The sequence below is a fragment of the Salmo salar genome, chromosome ssa29 (genome assembly GCF_905237065.1).
Source record: "Salmo salar chromosome ssa29, Ssal_v3.1, whole genome shotgun sequence".
Taxonomy (NCBI): domain Eukaryota; kingdom Metazoa; phylum Chordata; class Actinopteri; order Salmoniformes; family Salmonidae; genus Salmo; species Salmo salar.
Genome location: NC_059470.1, coordinates 9,021,819 through 9,045,047, shown reverse-complemented (window position 1 = coordinate 9,045,047; position 23,229 = coordinate 9,021,819). Strand labels below are relative to the sequence as shown.

General features: G+C 42.3%; 1 protein-coding gene across 1 annotated transcript in view; it reads right to left on the bottom strand.

Annotated features, from left to right (window-relative positions):
• Positions 1–1,153: 1,153 nt before the first annotated feature.
• Positions 1,154–23,229, bottom strand: part of ncapg2 (non-SMC condensin II complex, subunit G2) — a 31,271-nt gene continuing 9,195 nt past the window's right edge. Inside the window, exons 13-27 of the mRNA XM_014180657.2 lie at positions 21,815–22,037; positions 21,463–21,557; positions 20,587–20,760; positions 20,253–20,323; positions 19,970–20,123; positions 13,885–14,058; positions 13,682–13,798; positions 9,103–9,243; positions 6,426–6,525; positions 6,058–6,245; positions 5,490–5,633; positions 5,250–5,353; positions 4,885–4,985; positions 2,073–2,175; positions 1,154–1,474 (exon numbers count right to left, since the gene is read on the bottom strand). Of these exons, the coding sequence (XP_014036132.2) occupies positions 1,417–1,474; positions 2,073–2,175; positions 4,885–4,985; positions 5,250–5,353; positions 5,490–5,633; positions 6,058–6,245; positions 6,426–6,525; positions 9,103–9,243; positions 13,682–13,798; positions 13,885–14,058; positions 19,970–20,123; positions 20,253–20,323; positions 20,587–20,760; positions 21,463–21,557; positions 21,815–22,037 (1,947 nt within the window). The 3' untranslated portion in view covers positions 1,154–1,416. The remainder of the gene's footprint in view (positions 1,475–2,072; positions 2,176–4,884; positions 4,986–5,249; positions 5,354–5,489; positions 5,634–6,057; positions 6,246–6,425; positions 6,526–9,102; positions 9,244–13,681; positions 13,799–13,884; positions 14,059–19,969; positions 20,124–20,252; positions 20,324–20,586; positions 20,761–21,462; positions 21,558–21,814; positions 22,038–23,229) is intronic.

Sequence of the window (23,229 nt, the reverse complement as noted above, 5' to 3'; positions counted from 1 at the left end):
ATCAATGATTTGCCAGTCTAACCACGAACATGGTACAAACAGACACGAAATAAAAAGACAAAAGTCAAATTGAACAGAAGTTGATGAAATAAAACAACTCTAGCGTAGGCAAATACAAAAGGTAAAACTAAAATATGCAATACCAATCAATCCAAGTGGGCTAGAAGTCTATCAGAAAGTCAGTCGCTCAGTACACTATTTATATGTATACAGGGGACTCGTATCAGGGTTCAATCACCAGCTGTAAGGGGAATGCAAATGCATCGCAAATGGCACCCTTTCCCCCCTATATGCCCTGTTCAAAAGCAGTGCACTAACAGTCTAATGTAAATGAACACATTAAGTGGACTCAACATCTGAATAAACCATCAAGTTAATATAATTTTCTGTAACAGTAGCAGGATAATTCTATAATACCATATCATAATATATCATGGCTACTCAAGTGTATACAGAATACTTGTAAAAACCATAGATTGGTTGGTTGGCTGTTTAGCAACAAAACCGATGCACGCGCAAGCATGGGGTAAAACAGTTGCGGTTGGCTTAGATTGTTGACATGTAAGCTATATTTCGTCTACATATATTCATTTGCACAATGACCACTTGTCTCTCAAATACAACTTTACAGTTGTTGGTTCAACAGCAAGCGAAGTTTAGCCATATTAGCATTGACATGAAATCAGTGAGAACACCTCAAAACAAGACATGATATCAACAACATGAAACAAACTGAAGCGTCCAACTATCGATTCTCCCCATCGCAGTTTGTCATTCTTGCTAGCAATCTGCCCATCGAATCAGAACAGGCTGACTTCTTCACCATGGAAGCGCCCACATCGTTTTCGTGAGTTGTCAGCCAACTACGGTAAAAACATGCATGACTTACTTGACTTTTGCACTTTAGGTCACTCACAAACTTCCTCCAGTGGGTTCGGTGTTGGGCGGTAACCTGTCGGTTTCAGGTTAATTAAAGGCTGTCTGGAATGTCTGAACTGTTTGTGTTGGGTGGAGCAAAACTAAATGCAAACAAACAAAATGTCCATCAATAAATTGTTCAAACATAGTACATATGATAAAATAACAATTATAAATGGTATAGATCAGGTGATTTACTTAGAGGCATTTTACAGAGAATTCACAATGACAACACTGAAACATAAATGTACCTTTATTTTTTTTACAGTTAAACAATGTTACACACAGTTCAGTTTATGCAGCATAGCTATATATACTAAGGCAATACATACATTCAAAGCACAAGTTACAAGTCAGTCTGCATACACCATGATTACATAGAAAAGCTTTAAAAAAAAAATAGAACAGAATACAAAAATAGCTGACACCGGCAACACAAATACAATTAGAAAATGTTAAATATGTTAAAAATGTTGACGTTCTCTCGCTCTTGTCTCCTCATGGGCCTGGCATCAGAATCTCATTTAATGTATCGATAGCTGATTCGTAGATTACCCTGGAGAAAGAGAAAACATTTACATTTAATGTCATTTTTAGGTTGCTATTTTGCCATTAAAATATAATTTGCACTCTCAAAATTCCCAGTTTATGAGCATGTTCCCTTAACGTTCAGGGTACATGCGATTCTAGCTAGCTAATAACTCCAAAATACCGTCTTATAAAAAATAAAAAAAGGTACTAACAGAATTCTCCCAGTGGAGGTAACTCGGGTACATCCCAAATGGTACCCCATTCCCTTTATTTAACTAGGCAAGTCAGTTAAGAACAAATTCTTATTTACAATCACGTCCTACCAAAAGGCAAAAGACCTCCTGCGGGGGACGGGATTAAACATTTTAAATTAAATACAAATATGGGACAAAACACACATCACGACAAGAGAGACACCACAACACTACATAAAGAGAGACCTTAGACGACATAGCATGGCAGCAACACATGAAAACACAGCATGGTAGCAACACAACATGGCAGCAGCACAAAACATGGTAAACATTATTGGGCAGAGCCCTATGGGCCCGTGTCAAAAAGTAGTGAACAACAAGGGTGCTCTTTGGGACGCAACCCATTGTAACGTTCGTTAGTCTTGTCACCTCTGGATGTGTCCTTCGTTCTCAGCCGTGACAGCGCAATGTTTCTGAAGCTGCCTCTGGATGGACACGGCTGTACTCTTCAGATCTGCCTTAAACTTCCCAGCTGGAAGAAAAACAGGCACAATCATTACAGGCCAGCCACACAGGACACGCAACTTCTTGCATTTGATTAAACAACCGGCTCAGGCCCGAGAACAGTTGACAAAGTGGAACGCGTTCTGCTCACGCCCGGCAAAAGTTAGCAGCTAAAAACCTGTAGCTCCTCTGTCAGAAACGAATCATAAATGTGAAAACAAAAACATTGTTTAGACCAGGGGTGTCAAACGTCCGGCCCGCAGGCCGGATCAGGCCCGCAAAGGGGTTTAATCCGGCCCGCGAGATGATTTTGTAAAGTATAAAAATGAGCTGCAATTTTTCAATAAAAGAAACTGCTGTTCCAATTGCGTCCACTGGATGGCGCAATAGCAATTGTGTTAAGCAAGCAAACTGTTTATACCGGAGCAGAGCAAGTAGGTCAAGCAAGCGCAGCCAGTCCGGATGAGCTACTTTGTTTTGCCCGCGATATTTATTACGGCTTCTACTTTTAACATTATGTGCTTTGGCACCCTCATTGCCCCAATATGTCTCTGTCAAAAGAGAAAAGTGGACGCAGAGTGCAGTGTTCCAAGAAAAATGGTCATCCTCCTATTTATTCACAGAATTGAATGGGAAAGCTGTATGTTTGGTGTGTTCACAGCATGTTGCAGTGCTGAAAGAGTATAACCTTCGTCGCCACTATGTGAGTCTTCATGCCGACAAATATGACAACTTTCAAGGACAGCGGAGAAGAGAGAAGGTGAATGAACTGTTGGCGGGTCTGAAGAAACAGCAGTCTGTTTTTACTCACAGCCGAGACATCAGTGACGCTGCAGTGAAAGCTAGGTACCTCATTGCTAATGAAATCGCAGTGGCTTCAAAACCATTTAGTGAGGGTGAATTTGTAAAAAACATGCATGATGAAGGCAGCGGAGATTGTGTGCCCTGAAAAGCGCCAGGCTTTTGCAAATATCAGCCTGACAAGAAACACAGTTGCAGACAGGATTTCCGATCTTTCAGTGGATTTGGACAGCCAGTTGAAGCAAAAAGTAAAGTCATTTATTGGGTTTTCAGTTGCAATTGATGAAAGCACGGACATTACAGATGTTGCACAACTGGCCATTTTCATCCGCGGAGTTGATGACACTGACCGTCACCGAGGAGTTCGTGCAGTTGGTGCCGATGACAGATACAACGACAGCAGCTGATATTTTCACCGCACTCGTCGGCGCGCTGGACAGGGTCGGAGTGGACTGGTCCCGCGCTGTCAGCCTGGCTACAGATGGTGCGCCCTCAATGATCGGGAAAAAAGCAGGAGTTGTGACAAAGTTCAGAGAGAAAGTGCAATCTGCAAATGGAGGACGTGATTTTTGGACTTTTCACTGTATTTTGCACCCGGAGGCTTTGTGTTGCAAGTCATTAAAGATGGATAACGTCATGAAGGTGGTCATCCAAACTGTTAATTTCATCCGATCCAGAAGCCTGAATCACCGTCAGTTTGACAGCCTTCTCAGAGAGAAAGACCACATCTATGGCCTGCCATACCACACTGAGGTAAGATGGTTAAGCCGAGGTGCTGTGCTTAGGCGTTTCTTTGATTTACGAGAAGAAATTGAACAGTTCATGGAAGAAAAGGGCAAACCAGTGTTAGAATTTCATTCCGCAGAATGGATGCAGGACCTTGCATTTATGGTGGATGTTACAGAGCACCTGAATAACTTGAACAAACAGCTGCAAGGGCGCAACAAAGTCGTCACGCAGTATTACGACAGCATACGTTCTTTCAAGTTGAAGCTGTCATTGTGGGAGACGCAACTCGCCGGTGGTGATGCAGCTCACTTCCCCTGTCTGAAAAATGTGTGCGCGACCCAACATGTGGCAGACATGAAGCGGTTCAAAGATAAAATAACGGGACTGTTACGGGAGTTTGAGCAACGCTTTCAGATTTTTGGTGAACTGGAGAAAGACTTTTTTTGCTCGCCATTCACCGTGAATCCCTCTGATCTGCCCGTCAGCATCCAACTTGAAATAATAGACTTGCAGTGTGACTCGGATATGAAGGGCAAATTTGCCGCAGCTGGCTTGGACACATTTTATCAGAATCTCTTGCCAGGTTACCCCAACTTGACAGCCCTCGCTGCAAAACTGTTGTGCATGTTTGGAACCACATATCTTTGTGAGCAAGTTCTCTGTAATGAGCATAAATAAAACAAAGCTGCGCTCGAGGCTCACGCACAAGCACTTGAATCACATCCTGAAGTTGGCTGCCACTCATGTGACGCCTGATATTGATGCGCTGGTGAAAGCTAAAAGATGCCAGGTATCAGGAGTCAAATAAACTATGCAACCCCACTTAAAGTGCTGCATGAGGCACCCTGATATAGTTCTGTGATCTGTGATATACTTCTGTGAATCACTGAGGCATTGTGTGTTTGTTTGTGTGTTCTTTTTCTTTAGAATTTTCAAATAAACTTGTGGTGTTTTATGATTAATAGTGATGTTGTGCTTGTACTATTGTGGACACACTGTCCTCAAGCTCCAGCTTTATGTTGATCGTATTAAAACAAAGAAAACAATCTGAAGTTGTTGTTTTTAAGTTATATATACACCATGATTTTACCGGTCCGGCCCACTTGGGAATAGATTTTCCTCCATGTGGCCCCTGAGCTAAAATGAGTTTGACACCCCTGGTTTAGACCAAGATAAAGGATGTCTTCATTGCAACAGTTTTTCTCACTCTGTCTGACAACTGCCAGAATGTGAAGAATTGCAGCCAATCCGGTCAGACCGTCAATGACCTCTGAGTCAACAGTTGAGTTGATCTCTGCCAGGAAGGCCCTGAAAGAGAGAAGAGACCTTGGTTTAGAAACTACTAAGGAAAAAGTATAATATTCCATTGTCTTTCTTTTTTGTGTTTGATTTATCACGGCCTTTATATGACATTGTGTGGTGTTGACCGTGTTTGTTTTGTCTGTTCTGTTTCTTATTACTCCTTCTTATGTGTGAAAAATCTATAAAAAAATCGTAAAAATCACAAAAAAAATTAACCCAACTTGGCCAGTGTGCATAGTCAGAAAGCAGCAACTCTTGGGGAAAAGTTACCTGGTGACAGAGGGCGATTTGAGGAGAACGTCCAACAAGATGCATGAGAGAGGAGGCAAATCATGGACTGTCTCTGGTATTGTGACCTCTTGGGGATGTGTAATCTAAGACAGAAAAGTTTGAAGTTCAGCGCAAACAAAATATATGTTCTTAATACGCAACCTATCAACATGGTGAATCATATTTTCTATATAGGAAAATAGTGTTTGTAGTGAATCAGCCATCTTAGTTTGCTCTTACCCTTTGAAGGGGGTGTTGGTTCGCCGCCAGGGTTGCAGCACAGATGGTTGAAAACACCCCGTTTAGGGGGTTGGAGTCGAAGCCCGACCAAGCCTGAACGACCTGGAGGAAGTTTCCTAGAGCGGGAACAGCCGAGTGCCACAGCTACAACAGCCAGGGGAGAGAGAAACAACCTTAAAAATCATCTATTCACATTTGCGAGCTGAACAGTGGCCATAATGTACCATGCGTCTAAGAGTAGGAGTGCAGTTCAGTCATTTAGATCACAATGAATACGATCACATGGATAGGGGGGAGCTGATCTATGGCTCCAGTACTGCTTCTGCTGTTCGGCCAAATAGGTATTATTTATAGACACAGCCATTAAAAATCCGATTGAATAGACTACCTCTAATGATCTAAGTGTGCGTTTTTGATTGACACTCAAATCAGCACACACAAAACCAAACAGTCAATAAAAAGCCCTTTGTTGATACGGCGACTGATGACTTCAGATGCGTCCAAAATGGAACCCTAATTCCCTATAAATAGTGAAGGGTGCCATTTGCGAAGCAACCATCCTCCACACCTCCTGGCCCTCCTCAGGGTCCTTCCTCAGGCGGCGAGCCATGACCTCCAGGATCTTCTGGAAGACGTTGGTAACCACGCTGAGGATGATGGAGGACTGGTCGTCCTGGGCCTGGTTCTCGGGGACGTAGTTCTCCGCCACCTCCGTCAGCACAGAGAGCAGCAGAGGAACACACAGGTAGCCCTTCTCTGAGAACACAACACACACAGTGAAATTAGACTAGGTGCACAAGTGACAATCTACGTTTCTAAATGTGCCTTATGGCAAATTTGATTTACAGATCCAAAATGGCCCTAAAGTGGCATACTCCTTCATATTGACTCTGCTGTCTGTAATTGTATCTGTGTAGTGTAGATAGCTAAACTCACCAGAGAGGAGCACAACGGAGCACAGGTGAAGGACCTGCCCTTTGAACTCCTCGTCCCCAAGGCCCACCCGGATCACATCGCTGCACACTGTGAGAAAATTCTGCCAAACATCACAACAACGTTAGAGCAAAGAGGGACAGAATACGTTAACATACAGAAACTCTTGCATTAATGTGTGTTTTTTATAGTAAATCAGAGTTTGTATTGACAACTGTTTTTAAGAACCTGTAATCATGCTGAAAGACCAAACAACTAAACTACAGTACCAGTCAAAAGTTTGGACACTTACTCATGCAAGGGTTTTTCTTTATTTTTACTATGTTCTACATTGTAAAATAATAGTGAAGACATCAAAACTATGAAATAACACAAATGGAATCATGTCGTCACCCACAATTTTTTAAAACAAAATCTAAATATATTTGATATGAGATTCTTCAAAATAGCCACCCTTTGCCTTGATGACAGTTTTGCACACTCTTGGCATTCTCTCAACCAGCTTCACCTTGAATGCTTTTCCAACAGTCTTGAAGGAGTTCCCACATATGCTGAGCACTTGTTGGCTGCTTTTCCTTCACTCTGCGGTCCAACTCATTTCAAACCATCTCAATTGGGTTGAGGTCAGGTGATTGTGGAAGCCAGGTCATCTGATGCAGCACTCACACACTCTCCTTCTTGGTCAAATGGCCCTTACACAGCCTGGAGGTGTATTTGGTCATTGTCCTGTTGAAAACCAAATACACCATCTGGTTTGTGCTATAGCTGCAGAATGCTGTGGTAGCCATGCTGGTTAAGTGTGCCTTGAATTCAAAATAAATCACAGACAGTGTCACCAGCAAAGCACCCCCACACCATCACACCTCCTCCTCCATTCTTCACGGTGGGAAGCACACATGCGGAGATCATCCGTTCGCCTACATGGCGGTTGGAACCAAAAATCTCATATTTGGCCACATCATACCAAAGGACAGATTTCCACTGGTCTAATGTCCATTGCTCGTGTTTCTTGGCCCAAGCAAGTTTTTTCTTCTTATTGGTGTCCTTTAGTAGTGGTTTCTTTGCCCCAATTTGATCATGATGGCCTGATTCACGCAGTCTCCTCTGAACAGTTGATGTTGAGATGTGTGTTACTTGAACTCTGTGAAGCATTTATTTGGTCTGCAATTTCTGAGGCTGGTAACTAATGAACTTATCCTCTGCAGCAGAGTTAACTCTGGGTCTTCCTTTCCTGTGGTGGTCCTCATGAGAGCCAGTTTCATCATAGCGCTTAATGGTTTTTGCGACTTCACTTTCAAAGTTATTGACATTTTCCGGATTTGACTGACCTTCATGTCTTAAAGTAATGATGGACTGTCGTTTCTCTTTGCTTATTTGAGCCGTTCTTGCCATATTATGGACTTGGTCTTTTACCATTTCTTTCTGTATACCCTTCCTTGTCACAACACAACTGATTGGCTAAAACACATAAAGAAGGAAAGAAATTCCACAAATTAAGAAGGCACACCTTTTAATTGAAATGCACCCCCAGGTGACTACCTCATGAAGCTGGTTGTGCAAAGCTGTCATCAAAGCAAAGGGCTACTATGAAGAAACTCAAATATATTTTGATTTAACACTTTTCGGGTAACTACATAGTTTTGATGCCTTCACTATTATTCTACAATGTATAAAATAGTACAAATAAATTAAAAACCCTGGAATGAGTAGGTGTGTCTAAACTTGACTGGTACTGTATATCACAGGACAATAATAACATTCAATCATTAAACATTTCATTTCTGTGCACATTTTTCCTGAGAACAATGCATTGCATAAGCCACCATACTATCTTAATCTCAAGTGTTGGTGCTGGAGCCCTAGAGTTGGTGGAAGCAGCAGAAGTGGGTACTGAGATAAATAAGAGGGTTTATTTTCAAAATCCGCTCACAGCAGCAGGCTTTGGGCGACAGACTCGAGAGAGAGAGAGAGAGAGAGTAATGGCAGAAATAACTAGAGAAGCCCATTTCAAAAGAACAAATTAGTCCATCTAGCTCTCTGGGAGTGGGAGGCATACAGCAGAGAACTGATAGGCGAGAGTGTGGAATAACAATCTATAACCAACTAAGACGGCGCCCCAAATGGAACCCTATTCCCTAAAAGTGCACTACTTTTGACCAAAAGTAATGCACTACATAGGGATTAGTGTGCCATTTGGAGCGCACCTTAGCTAGAACTGAAAGCCTAAGAAAGGAGAATAATTGACCTACTGACTGAAAATACTATAAAGATGCTCATACATTACCATGACTTAATTCATTGGAAAATCTGTAACGGTTTCTCATACACATAACTATTTACCACAGCTGTTCTTTTATGTCTGAAAGGTTTTCAGAAAAACACTGACAACTGCTGATGTAAAAAAGGCTTTGTGAAATACATTTGATTGACTCTCAATTGAGGTCATTGATTAGTTAGGAATTCCCCTTACCTGGTTCTCTAGGACTTAGTTCGACACAAATTGAAAAGAAGTAACACAACCAGCAGACACACAGCCCTCCAGGAATTGAGTTTGACACCTCTAAGGTACCTCGGAATACTGAACACAGAAATAACACATAGGTGTTCTGTACAAACACACACAGTGTAAACCCCATCCTGTGGTTGATTCTTGCTACCCTATCCAGCAGGTTCTGCTTACCTCTACCACCTGCCTGGCGAGGTCCCGCTGCTGCTCAGTGACCCCTCCCTCACTGGGACTGACCAGGAAGGGCAGGACCCTCTCTGCCACCCATGCTGCTATGTTCTCCACAGAAACCAGGAAGTCCCTGCACTCAGAGAACTGGGAAAGAAAACACATGGTTATAGAACAGAAAGCCCTGGTGGTTATAACAGGTTGTAAAAGATGCTTATAGCCCAAACACTGCACAGACCAGTAATTAATATAATAAATAATATCTGTCATTTAGCAGACACTTTTATTCAAAGTCGACTTAGTTATGCGTGCATAATTTTTTTTAAAGTATGGGCGGTTCCAGGAATCGAACACACTATCCTGGCGTCGCAATTGCCATGCTCGACCAACTGAGCTACAGAATACCAGTTATATCCCAAATACTGTTTATTAGACCTAGGACGATAAACCAAATTACAGACACCGACAAAAGCCAACACTTAGAGGACATTTTGCTGATCATTAATTATGATAAAGTGGCCTATTCTAGACTGGAGATATGTGACGTTTGAAATAAGTCTGTTAACGTGGATGATTGCTAATGGGACAATCCATAACTACTGAATTCTGAAAACGTTCAGGAATTTGGGGAATTAGCTTAACTTGTAAAATATATAAAATACAATAAGATACTTTTCAAAGATGTAAAACATCCAATTAGTGAATATCATAGATACAGTAAGTTAAAGCTATTTAATATGAAGAGCATGAAATAATGCCAAAAAATGCAAAATACTCCATTCCACTCAGTAGTGCCTACTGTATTATTCATTATTACTTTATACAGTTTTCGCCCCAATTGGTTTAGCATATTCTGGGGAACAAGGCTCCATGCTCTCGAAAAACAACAAAAATATACATTTTCTACACATTAATATTTCAAACAAAACCCTCTATTTAACATTTACAAACTGTAGTTCGAAACAAGATTAATGATAGAAATGAGAGGATCCTCCAGAGCCGTGGTCCTGTGGGCAACACTCCCCGCAACAAGCAAATGTGTGCTTTCCGGCTGGAGACCAGGGTTCAATTGCCGTCTCCACCTTTCATGCCACGCATCTGACTAATAAAGGAAAAACACTATAAAAAAAGGTAGAGTGAGAGGTTTATTCATTCAGGAGTTAAATTAAACACTCAGTGTTGTAAAATAACCCATTGATGTTAATAACCAGAGTTGAGTGCGATTGTCCTTTTTCTCTGTAGTAAAACACTGACACTCAAATCCACACCCATCATTATCATATTTCCGAGCATGCTTTATTGCAAGTTCTTTTTTAGAATTGTGTTTAAATATCTGTTTTTGTATTCACATTGATTGAATCTTATGTTACATCCTGTGTTAAGGTAAAACTAGTCTGTTGAGGTATAAAAGGGTTACATTTTAAGGATAATATATTCACTTACGCACTCACTTGAAGGCTACAGTTTTGATAAGAATTGAATGCAACAACCATGTCTCTGTCACTAGCAAACACAGTCATGTGTGGTAATTCCAACGTTCACTAACAGGCACTTTGGGATATAAGTCGATATTTGCTTACAGTGCATTCGGAAAGTATTAAGACCCCTTGACTTATCCACATTTTGTTACGTTACAGCCTTATTCTAAAATGGATTAAATGAATTGTTTACCTCAATCTACACACAATACCCCATAATGACAAAGTGAAAACAGGTTTTTAGAAAAGTTTGCACATTTATTTTTACAAACACCCGATTGACTTAAGTATTCAGACCCTTTGCTATGAGGCTCGAAATTGAGCTCAGACGCATCCTGTTTCCATTGATCATCGTCAAGATGTTTCTACACCTTGATTGGAGTCCACCTGTGGTAAATTCAATTGATCGGACATGATTTGGAAAGGCACACACCTGTCTATATGAGGTCCCACAGTTGACAGAGCATGTCAGAGCAAAAACCAAGCCATGAGGTCGAAGGAATTGTCCGTAGAGTTCAGAGACAGGATTGTGTAGAGGCACAGATCTGGGGAAGGGTACCAACAATGTCTGCAACATTGAAGGTCCCCAAAGAACACAGTGGCCTCCATCATTCTTAAATGGGAGAAGTTTGGAACCACCAAGAATCTTCCTAGAGCTGGCTGCACGGCCAAACTGAGCAATCGAGGGAGAAGGGCCTTGGTCAGGGAGGTGACCAATAACCCGATGGTCACTCTGACAGAGCTCCATAGTTCCTCTGTGGAGATGGGAGAACTTTCCAGAAGGACAACCATCTCTGCAGCACTCCACTAAAATCAGGCCTTTATGGTAGACAGAAGCCACTCCTTAGTAAAAAGCACATGACAGCCCGCTTGGAGTTTGCCAAAAGGCACATAAAGACTCTCAGGCCATGAGAAACAAAATTCTCTGGTCTGATGAAACCAAGATTGAACTCTGTGGCCTGAATGCCAAGCGTCACATCTGGAGGAACCCTGGCACCATCCCTACAGTGATGCATGGTGGTGGCAGCATCATGCTGTGGGGATGTTTTTCAGCGGCAAGGTCTGGGAGACAAGTCAGGATCGAGAGAAAGATGAACGGAGCAAAGTACAGAGAGATCCTTGATGAAAACCTACTCCAGAGCACTCAGGACCTCAGACTGGGGCAAAGATTCACCTTCCAATAGTACATCGACCCTAAGCACACAGCCAAGACAATGCAGGAAGGGCTTCGGCACAAGTCTCTGAATGTCCTTGAGTGGCCCAGCCAGAGCCCGGACTTGAGCCCAATCGAACATCTCTGGAGAGACCTGAAAATAACTGTGCAGTGACGCTCCCCATCCAGCCTGACTGAGCTGGAGAGGATCTGCAGAGAAGAATGGGAGAAACTTCTCAAATACTGTACAGATGTGCCAAGCCTGTAGCGTCATACCCAAGAAAACACGAGGCTGTAACCGCTGCCAAAGGTGATTCCACAAAGTACTGAGTAAAGGGTCTGAATACTTATGTAAAATCAGTTTTTTAATTTGAATACATTTGCAAAATATTCTACAAACCTGTTTTTGCTTTGTCATTATGGGGTATTGTGTGTAGATTGATAATAAAAATATTAGTGTAATCCATTTTAGAATAATGCTTTAACGTAACAAAATGTGGAAAAAGTCAAAGGGTCTGAATACTTTCCAAATGCACTGTATATCCTAGTGTGCCTTTAGAGTGAACGTTGGAAATACCCCCCATGACTGTTTGTTAGTGACTTACTAAATGCATTTGCATGTCCAGCCTCTATCAAAGGCTACATAAAATATGCAATTCTAAGTGTGTTCAAATACCAGAAGCTACATATTTGATTGCCTGTTTAATTCCAAGCCCGGCAAAATTATATATTTGACTTGCACAGGCCATTTGACCAAATTATGATAACCTTCAGGGTGGTGTTTATTTTCCATTGAAATCCAACCAAAATGGTGGATTTGCAATATTTAGAATAGTTCAAGCACATTTTGCATTCAGACTGATTGCAAGGTAGAGAGTATAAAGTCGACAAGACAACATAAACCATATTTAGTGGCTCCACAGTCTCAATAATGGGTGCAATAAATCCAACCACTAATAGATTAGAGTATATAATAAATAAATAAATGATTTATCTTTGTGCTGCATAATATAAATAACAATCAACGTACAAACAAAGACAAACAAATAATTTGAAAAATGGACCAGCAAAACAGCTTGCTGGGAAATATGTTAAATCAGCCCCTGACACCATTTAAAATGTATCTTTCCAACATTTTGAAGTCCTCTGTAGTTCAGTTGGTGGAGCATGGTTTTTGCAACGACAGGATAGTGGGTTAGATTCCCGGGACCACCCTTCCGTAAAAAATGTGTGCATGAATGACTAAGTTGCTTTGGATAAAAGAGACTGCTTAATGGCATACGTTGTAGAATTATAAAGCAATACATAATAATTGCGTAAACAATACTTGGTATAAAAGGCATCCTTAAGGGGTAGTTCACCCAAATTACAAATGACAATGTCATAGTTCATTGACCGCTTAAGGGTAAGAAAACCAATATGTCATTTGGGTGAACTATCACTTTAATTGGACTAAAATAACCAAACAGGAAATATATTGCACATCGACTCCTCATTAGAAAACATGTATATAATTATTTGATTTAAAATAAAGTTTGCATTCAATTTCAATGCATTAACTCCAGTACACAATTATAATACAATTCAAGTTTCATAATTCAAAACTCCATTCCACAGGATGTTTTTATTTTTCAATTTAAATTCAATTCCAATTCCATTCCAAGGATGGTTCATGTTCAGTTCCAATTAAATTAAGTTCCAGTCTAAATTCAATTCCAATTAAAATGTTTTGAAGATTGCAATGTTTTGAAGATAGCATTTATTGCAATTCCAAGTAAATTCTCCACATCCTGCTATAATTGTATTTGGAATTTGAAATTAAATTGGAATTGACCAACCCTGATGATAATTCTGTCAATTTATCGTGAGCAAAGCACTACCGTACACAGATTTGAGGAGTCTGAATTGGTCTGTTTTGCAGCAGAGGTAGAAGTATGTAGGTGATGGAACTCACTTTGTGGTGTAGATGGGCACTGAGACGTGCGTGAAGGACAAACGCCCTCAGTGCTGTTTCTGCACTGGGAACATCGGCCTGGGCCTCAGAAGAGCTCAGATGGGAGTACAGAACCAACTGTGGAGGCAAACAGGACACAGGATCACACCTATGCCTATCACAGCACATATAAGCAACATAAAAACAAAGTATATCTACTGTACCTTCCAGGCCCCGAGGGCTTTGTGCAGCTGTTTGAGCTGGCCCTGCCTGAAGGGCAGTATGCAGTCCCGCGTGGAGGTGCGGCTGACCAGGTACTCCAGGTAATCTAACCCCAGGTCTGGCTTGGCCTCCACTGTCTCCTGGATGCGCACTTTCCGACTGGTGTTCGCATTCCCCTGTGAAGGAGAAGTGGGAGCAGGAAGGAGGGTTATGGCCAATGATGTCATGATTACATGTTTTTTTTTTTTTTTAGATAAAAAAGGGGTTTAGGTGGTGGGTGTGGTAGGGGGCGTGGCAATGGGAGCGGTCAGCACGGCTGTATTTTAGAGGCCCCCCATCCAATTTCCTGCAATTCTACACATTTCTCCATGGAGCTGACAGAAAATATGGCAGTTTTAAAGCTAATTTCCTGCAATTCTTTGCCTTTTGCCATGGCTAATGCAGTGTTCTTTTGCTGAAACATAAAATCAATACTGCATTGTTTTTGGAATTTCCATATCTCCCTGTCTAGCTTTTATTTTAGTGATTATTAGTTCGCAAAGACTATATTATGAGAAAAATATAGGTCCATTATCTTTTCTAAATACTTTATCTGGTTTTAGTCATTTAAAGGCCCTGAACAGTACTTTCTCTCTCATGGCTAACTATCAGGAATTTTGAAAAGACAGGCTGAGTCAGTGGGGAGCTTATATTCATGAGCTCGCCTTGACTGACAGCACTTTGAAACGCCTATGTCAAGCAACTTGGATGCAGTAAGCAGTGTGGTAGTAAAATCGTCAAGAAAATTTGTTGATATACAAAGTAACTCAAACATTGAAATTGCATCAATTATATATATATATTTTTTTATACATTTGACACGTCTCTTGTGATGCGGTTCACAGCAGCACTGACGGATGTTGACAACTGCAGCGGATTTTTGAATGAGCCTTCCCCCCTTCTGTTCCATGCTAGCTGAAGACCTAGCAAGCCAGTAACTAGCTAACACCAGACACAGATGAAAGGGGAAACATATGCATCTTTGCCATAAATGAATAGGGTAAACTTTTAATTATACATTGCACAAAAAAATAAAGGGAACACTAAAATAACACATCCTAGATCTGAATGAATGAAATAATCTTATTAAATACTTTTTTCTTTACATAGTTGAATGTGCTGACAACAAAATCACACAAAAATAATCAATGGAAATCCAATTTATCAACCCATGGAGGTCTGGATTTGGAGTCACACTCAAAATTAAAGTGGAAAACCACACTACAGGCTGATCCAACTTTGATGTAATGTCCTTAAAACAAGTCAAAATGAGGCTCAGTAGTGTCTGTGGCCTCCACGTGCCTGTATGACCTCCCTACAACGCCTGGGCATGCTCCTGATGAGGTGGCGGATGGTCTCCTGAGGGATCTCCTCCCAAACCTGGACTAAAGCATCCGCCAACTCCTGGACAGTCTGTGGTGCAACGTGGTGTTGGTGGATGGAGCGAGACATGATGTCCCAGATGTGCTCAATTGGATTCAGGTCTGGGGAACGGGCGGGCCAGTCCATAGCATCAATGCCTTCCTCTTGCAGGAACTGCTGACACACTCCAGCCACATGAGGTCTAGCATTGTCTTGCATTAGGAGGAACCCAGGGCCAACCGCACCAGCATATGGTCTCACAAGGGGTCTGAGGATCTCATCTCGGTACCTAATGGCAGTCAGGCTACCTCTGGCGAGCACATGGAGGGCTGTGCGGCCCCCCAAAGAAATGCCACCCCACACCATGACTGACCCACCGCAAAACCGGTCATGCTGGAGGATGTTGCAGGCAGCAAAACGTTCTCCACGGCGTCTCCAGACTCTGTCACGTGCTCAGTGTGAACCTGCTTTCATGTGTCAAGAGCACAGGGCGCCAGTGGCGAATTTGCCAATCTTGGTGTTCTCTGGCAAATGCCAAACGTCCTGCACGGTGTTGGGCTGTAAGCACAACCCCCACCTGTGGACGTCGGGCCCTCATACCACCCTCATGGAGTCTGTTTCTGACCGTTTGAGCAGACACATGCACATTTGTGGCCTGCTGGAGGTCATTTTGCAGGGCTCTGGCAGTGCTCCTCCTGCTCCTCCTTGCACAAAGGCGGAGGTAGCGGTCCTGCTGCTGGGTTGTTGCCCTCCTACGGCCTCCTCCATGTCTCCTGATGTACTGGCCTGTCTCCTGGTAGCGCCTCCATGCTCTGGACACTACGCTGATAGACACAGCAAAGCTTCTTGCCACAGCTCGCATTGATGTGCCATCCTGGATGCGCTGCACTACCTGAGCCACTTGTGTGGGTTGTAGACTCCGTCTCATGCTTCCACTAGAGTGAAAGCACCGCCAGCATTCAAAAGTGACCAAAACATCAGCCAGGAAGCATAGGAACTGAGAAGTGGTCTGTGGTTACCACCTGCAGAACCACTCCTTTATTGGGGGTGTCTTGCTAATTGCTTATAATTTCCACCTGTTGTCTATTCCATTTGCACAACAGCATGTGACATTTATTGTCAATCAGTGTTGCTTCCTAAGTGGACAGTTTGATTTCACAGAAGTGTGATTGACTTGGAGTTACATTGTGTTGTTTAAGTGTTCCCTTTATTTTTTGGAGCAGTATATATGCTGATACTCTAAAGTAAAATTTTGGCACCAGTAGAGTAGCTATCTGGCTATATAAACCAAGTCCCTCTGCAAACACGCCTTTTCCGATGTTAGTTACAAGGCAGTCCTTATTAAAATTAGGTAAGAGAACATCATGATACGATTGGTGTATTAAAATGAGAGTTAAGATATAACACCTTTCCCCTTAATAATGAATCCAAGTGTTTGACATGGGGGGGACCAGTAACTTTATCACTGAAAAAGCAAGTCATTTTTCATACTTTGGTCATCATACTTTGATTTGGTTTCTTTCAAATATCACAAAATGTAATGAAAAACATGATTTTAACGGTTCATGACCCTCAAGTTTACAGTGTTTTTCCATCCCAATTTTTACTCATGTAAATAAAATAAAATCATTAGTGCGGATTTCTCCTTTGACAAGATAATCCATCTATCTGACAGGTGTGCCATAATCAAGAATCTGATTAAGCAGCATGATCATTATGTGCACACAGGTGCACATTGTGCTGGGGACAATAAAAGGCCACTCTAAAATGTGCAGTTTTGTCACAATGCCACATGATGACTGCAGGAATGTCCACCAGAGCTGTTGCCAGATAATTGAATGTTCCTTTCTCTACCATATTCTGCCTCCAACGCCATTTTAGAGAATTTGGCAGTACGTCCAACCAGCCTCACAACCGCAGACCACAAGCAACCAAGCCAGCCCAGGAACTCCACATCCGGCTTCTTCACCTTCTTCACCACCCCGACAGCTGATGAAACTGTGGGTTTGCACAACCAAAGAATTTATGCACAAACGGTCAGAAACGTCTCAGGGAAGCTCATCTGCGTGCTCATCATCCTCACCAGGGTCTTGACCTGACTGCAGTTCGCCGTCATAACCGAATTCAGTGGGCAAATTCTCACCTTCAATGGGCAATGTCACACTGGAGAAGTGTGCTCTTCACAGATGAATTCCAGCTTCAACTGTAGCGGGCAGATGGTGTTGTGTGGGTGAGCAGTTTGCTGATGTCAACATTGTGAACAGAGGTGGGGTTGTGGTATGGGCAGACATAAGCTACGGACAAACAACAAAATTGCATTTTATCAAATGGCAATTTGAATGCACAAAGATACCGTGACGCGATCCTGAGGCCCATTGTCATGCATTTCATCTGCCGCCATCACCCCATGTTTAAGCATGATAATGCACGGCCCCATGTCGCAAGGATCTGTTGACAGTTCCTGGAAGCTGAAAATGTCCCAGTTCTTCCATGACCTGCATACACACCATGCTCTGGATCGATGTGTACGACAGCGTGTGCCAGTTTCTGACAATATCCAATAGGGATGCACCGATATGACATTTTTGGCCGATACCGATATCCGATATTTTCCTTGCTAAAAAAAAACAATACCGATAACCGATATTACATTTTTTAGTAGCATTTTAAGCATTATAGTACAATTAAATAGTTAACACACACACACACAAACGGACGCAGCAGTCTAAGGCACTGCAACTCAGTGCAAGAGGTGTCCCTACAGTCCCTGGTTCGAATCCAGGCGTTATCACATCCGGCCGTGATTGGGAGTCCCATAGGGCAGCGCACAATTGGCCCAGCGTCGTCCAGGTTTGGCCATCATTCTAAGTAAGAATTTGTTCTTAACCGACTTGCCTAGTTAAATAAAAAGGTTACACACACACACCAAAAAGTTATTTTGTTGGCATTTACGTATGTCCCCATTACCAGTAAAACATAATCAAAACCTATTTCTTTCACTTACTTGCTGTGCTGTTTCGTTGTCCAGTCATTTCATTATACATGTCAAGCAGTGAAGTTTCAGCTCTCTCTGTCCGTGGCCTCTCTTCCTCGGTGCGCACTGTCACTGTGTCCGCTTCCATCTTGTCCAGCTGTGTATGTAACATTTCACGTAAACCCTGTTTCTTATCTGCATCGAAGTAGCGGTCCTTGTACCTAGCATCGAGCGTGGTGGCAACACAGTAAAGAGGCTAAGAGAAAATACCACCTAATTGCTTGTTCACAGCCTCTAGTAGTGTACTTTTGTAAGTTAACCCCCACGGTCTGTCGGCAGTTTTGTTGAGCGGGCGTTTTAATGCTATGACAGAGGGTATCATGTCTGCTGCAGACGCAGTTGATTTGCATATTTCTTGAGTCAGTTGTTCGAATGGCGCTAGGATTGTGTTCATGTTTCAAACATGTTCTCAAATGGCAGCAACGGTATGAGAACCAGCAAATTCTTGAGCGTGCAATACGGCTTTCCTCAGTACGAAATCCTCGTCGACCCACTGTGCTGTCAGACCCAGCATGCTCACGGGGCTGACATCGCTGGTCCAGATGTCAGTCGTGACGCCCATAGCAAGTAGCATAATGAATTCCATTATCTTGGTGTTAATGGATTTCGTCTTTGAGTTGTCTCGCTGAAATGTTCTTACTCTTTCAAATGACTGCTCGACTTGAACTTCTTTAGCTGTTGGAAGTGTGCGCTTAGTATTTTTCTGCTTTTGTTCTGTGTAGCGCTGTATTTTTCGTGCCGTCATTACGTCATGTACCTACGTTATATAGGTATGCACGTCAGCTTTGACATCGGTTTTGCACATCGGCGTTAAACTGGACATCAGGCCGATGCTGTCATTTTTAGCTAATATAGGCCGATTCCGATATGCTCACCGATATTTCGTGCATCCCTAGTATCCAACAACTTCGCACAGCCATTGAAGAGGAGTGGGACAACATTCCACAATAAACAGCCTGATCAACTCTATGCGAAGGAGGAAAGTATCTGTGACCAACAGATGCATATCTGTATTCCCAGTAATGTAAAATCCATAGATTAGGGCCCAATTCATTTAAATTGACTGATTTCCATATGAGCTGTAACTCAGTAAAAATCGTTAAAAAAATGTTGCATGTTGTGTTTAGTTTAAGAAACAAACAAAAAAAATTATCCAACCCATTGGGTATCTCACTGCACCCTTATGTCTTGAAATATGCAGCTAGACAGATTAAAAAGTAAACTTACATTATAAAACTTCTGACTCTGCCCATAACTTTCTAACTCTGCCCATAACTTCTGGGCTTTATAGCACTCCCAGAAGGCATGAATTATTGAGTTATTGTTTAGTTTCACACTTAAAATATGACTGCAGTTGTGCTGTAGAATCTGAATTGTCTCTCTTGTAAAATAAGGATTTCAATGGCAGAATCCCTGGACAACATCTCAGTGGTTAATTTAGATATTTATATTTTAGGCCTAAAATATAAATACCCCAAGAAGCCACTGAGGGTCCACTGAGGCATAACAATGTATCTGTGTCCCAAATAGCACCCAATTCCCTATATAGTGCACAACTTTTGACCAGAGAACATATGGGCCTTGATCAATATTGTGCAATATATATACAGAATTGGGTGCCATTTGGGACGCAACCTCGGTGTGTTACTTACCGCGGCGGTGGGTAAGGCCTCAGTGAGCCAGTTGGTGATAAGCTCCAGGATGTGTGTGGCCTGGCCCCAGCTACACAGACACTCGATGATCTGACTGTACTGGGACACCTTGGCCCCCGCCTCTAGCCTCTTCAGCCTGGACAGCACCCCACAGCTGGAACACAGGCACCAGGAGGGGACAGTGTTAACGCGTGCGCGAGAGTAAGTGATTGAGTGAGAGACAGAGTCTGAAGTGGAGACAAAAAAAAATAAAAAAAAGACAAGTTAGCAGGACCCCACTGACCTGAAAGTGGGGACAGAAGCTGGGGGCAGTAGGGAGGCCAGTTGGATGAGGGGAACTGTGCAGCGCTCCTCCTGAAAGAGAGAAAAGTGAGGACACCTTAAAAAAAGATGTAGAGGATATCTAGGGTGTGTCCCAATAATCTCGCTTCTTCCTGAAGTGTGCACTCTCACTACTCCCCACACATTTAAAAAACATTGGATTGGTGTAGGCATGGGCTAGAGGGAGTTTCAATATACCAGTCATTTCCTTTCAAATCCATGAATGGAAGTGAAGCAGTGCGCAGTTTGGGAGAAAGGAGAGACTATTGGGACACAACCTCCAGTCCACCTCATACCTGGAAGATGTTGAAATATTTGGGCAGGACGGAGCCAAACTTGACAGTGGTGTACTGGAGGGCGTCCTTGTTGAACTCCAGGGCTTTCCGGATGCTCCTCCACAGGATCACTACCACCTCCAGCAGACTGGCCATGGACGCCGTGTCCTTGACCGAAAGGACATCCTCAAGAACCTGAGATTTGAAAATCAACAAACTGTCACTCAGCAACTTGTGGTGGTAAACAGCTGAGTGATGGGGCTGGAGGTATGTAGAGTTCAGTAGGTACCCGCACTCAAACCATAAAAAGGAAACACCAAAGAGGCCGAGACGAAACAAATATGCTTTTTAATATCATGGTTGAAAGAATACAAAAATCAACCTTTTTTTTGTTGCACTTTTTTTTCGAGCTTGGTATTAAATGATTTATACTTTTGCATACCAGCCTTGTTGGTTTTTTCCTTTTGATGGTTTGAGTGCGAGTTCCTAATGAACTCTATACAGATATTTATTCTCTCACGCACCGGTCACCAATCATTCTAGCCTTAGCGCAAACCTTCATACTGGCTTTCTGCACTGGAGACAGGTAAGCACTCTTAAATTCAAAGACTGACCCTCCATAAGATCAAAATGATCGTTTTAACCATGTTTTGAAGCTAGACAGTGCTTACAATGGAGTAAAACATGTTCGTATTTGGGGTTTTGATGGGGTACGACAGTTTAACTCATGAGGCATTTATAAGTTCATTTATTTTCTTCAAGGGGTGGGAGGTACTATTCCCAGATTGCAATTTGAATGATAAACATTTTTCATTATAGTACATGCATTCCACTGACAAACAAGAATCTCTTTAGTCTTGTAAGTGATTCAAAATTCAACGCCACAATCAGTCTTACACTAGCGTTCTCCTTGTTGATCGGGTTTGTCTTGTTCGGGTCTTCAGTCTGGATGCAGGCATTCAAACACCGGCGGATTGTCAGCATCAGCTTGACTGGGACACACAAGGTACAGTAAACAGTCTGAAGATTTTTTACAACTTCAAATGACTCACATCTGCAAGCTAGATATGTATTTTAAAAAAAGAATAATCTACAGGGGGAATAAAGACCTATGACTTCAACAACAGTAAACTTCTGAGGATCAATGAAGGCTTTAAATCCCACATATGCTGACAGGCGCTACATAGCTGCAGGCCAAACTCACCTACTGTATGTTGGTGAGGGACATGCATACGTGGGACAAACTCACCTATGTTAGTGGGGGCAGTGTAGATGTGCGAGTACTGGTAGAACTTCCTGGCTGCCTTGGGGTTCATCTGAATCAGAGTGACACAGCGCTCACACCACACCTCCTCTGATTGGTTGACGGGGAAGAAGGAATTGAAGAGGAGGTTGACGATGCGCTTGGAGACAGGCTGCGAGTCGACAGCCAGACGGGCTAGCAGGTGTTCCATGGAGGACACTTTCCAGAACTGGCCAGATGAAAGAGGGGTTGTACGGCAGGGTGAGCATCACAAGTAATGTCTGGCAGTATTACAGAGGTAGTGGCGGTATCAAAAAAAGTTGAAGGCCTTCACATACAAAAATCACAATGAAGATATCAACGGCCATCAAAATTGTTAAAAGGTTTCAAACAAGTCTAAGAAATGCGAAAGTTGGACATAAAACATTTTACAGGCACAGACAAATAATGAATGGCATTGAGGGATTTATTGTGGAAATTCAGCTATTCAATTTATTGTCAAATGTCTTTTTTTTTTTTTTGAATACACTCAATAATACACTGAGTGTAGAAAACATTAGGAACACCTGCTCTTTCCATGACAGACTGATTAGGTGAAAGCTATTATCCCTTATTGATGTCACTTCAATCAGTGAAGATGAAGGGGAGATTAAAGGATTTAAGCCTTGAGACAACATGCATGGATTATGTATGTGTGCCATTCAGAGGTTGAACGGGCAAGAGAAAATATAATGCCTTTTAACGGGGTATGGTAGTAGGTGCCAGGCGCACCGGTTTGTGTCAAGAACTGCAACGCTGCTGGGTTTTTCACACTGAACAGTTTCCCATGTGTATTAAAGAATGGACCACCACCCAAAGGACATCCAGCCAACTTGACACAACTGTGGGAATCGTAGGAGTCAACATGGGCCAGCATCCCTGTGGAACGCTTTCAACCCCTTGTAGAACTCATGCCCCAACGAATTGAATCTGTTCTGAGGGCAAAAAGGGAGCACAAGTCAATATTAGGAAGGTGTTCCTAATGTTTTATACATTCAGTGTACATTCTCATTGTAGCAGGTATTTTTGGGATATTTAGTGTTAAAATAAAAGTATGTTGAGCATTTGCATAAACACACCGTGTATATTTGCAGACATGAAACAATTAACATAAAGGGGAGGAACAGGGCTACAACCACCAAACATTGTCTATCCTACCTGCACTCATCTGCGTGGTCTATGCCTCATTAATTACTGTTCTCACGTTTTCTTGTATAATTCAACAAGTGTGTCAATTGCAGGATACGCTCAGATTACAAATCAACACACTTGGTTCTAGATTACACCTAACATACTTTACATCGTTTGCAAGATCAGACACAACATCCCCATAATCCAGGTGCTCATTTTGTTGAGTTTCTTTCATTTCAACGCATCTAAAT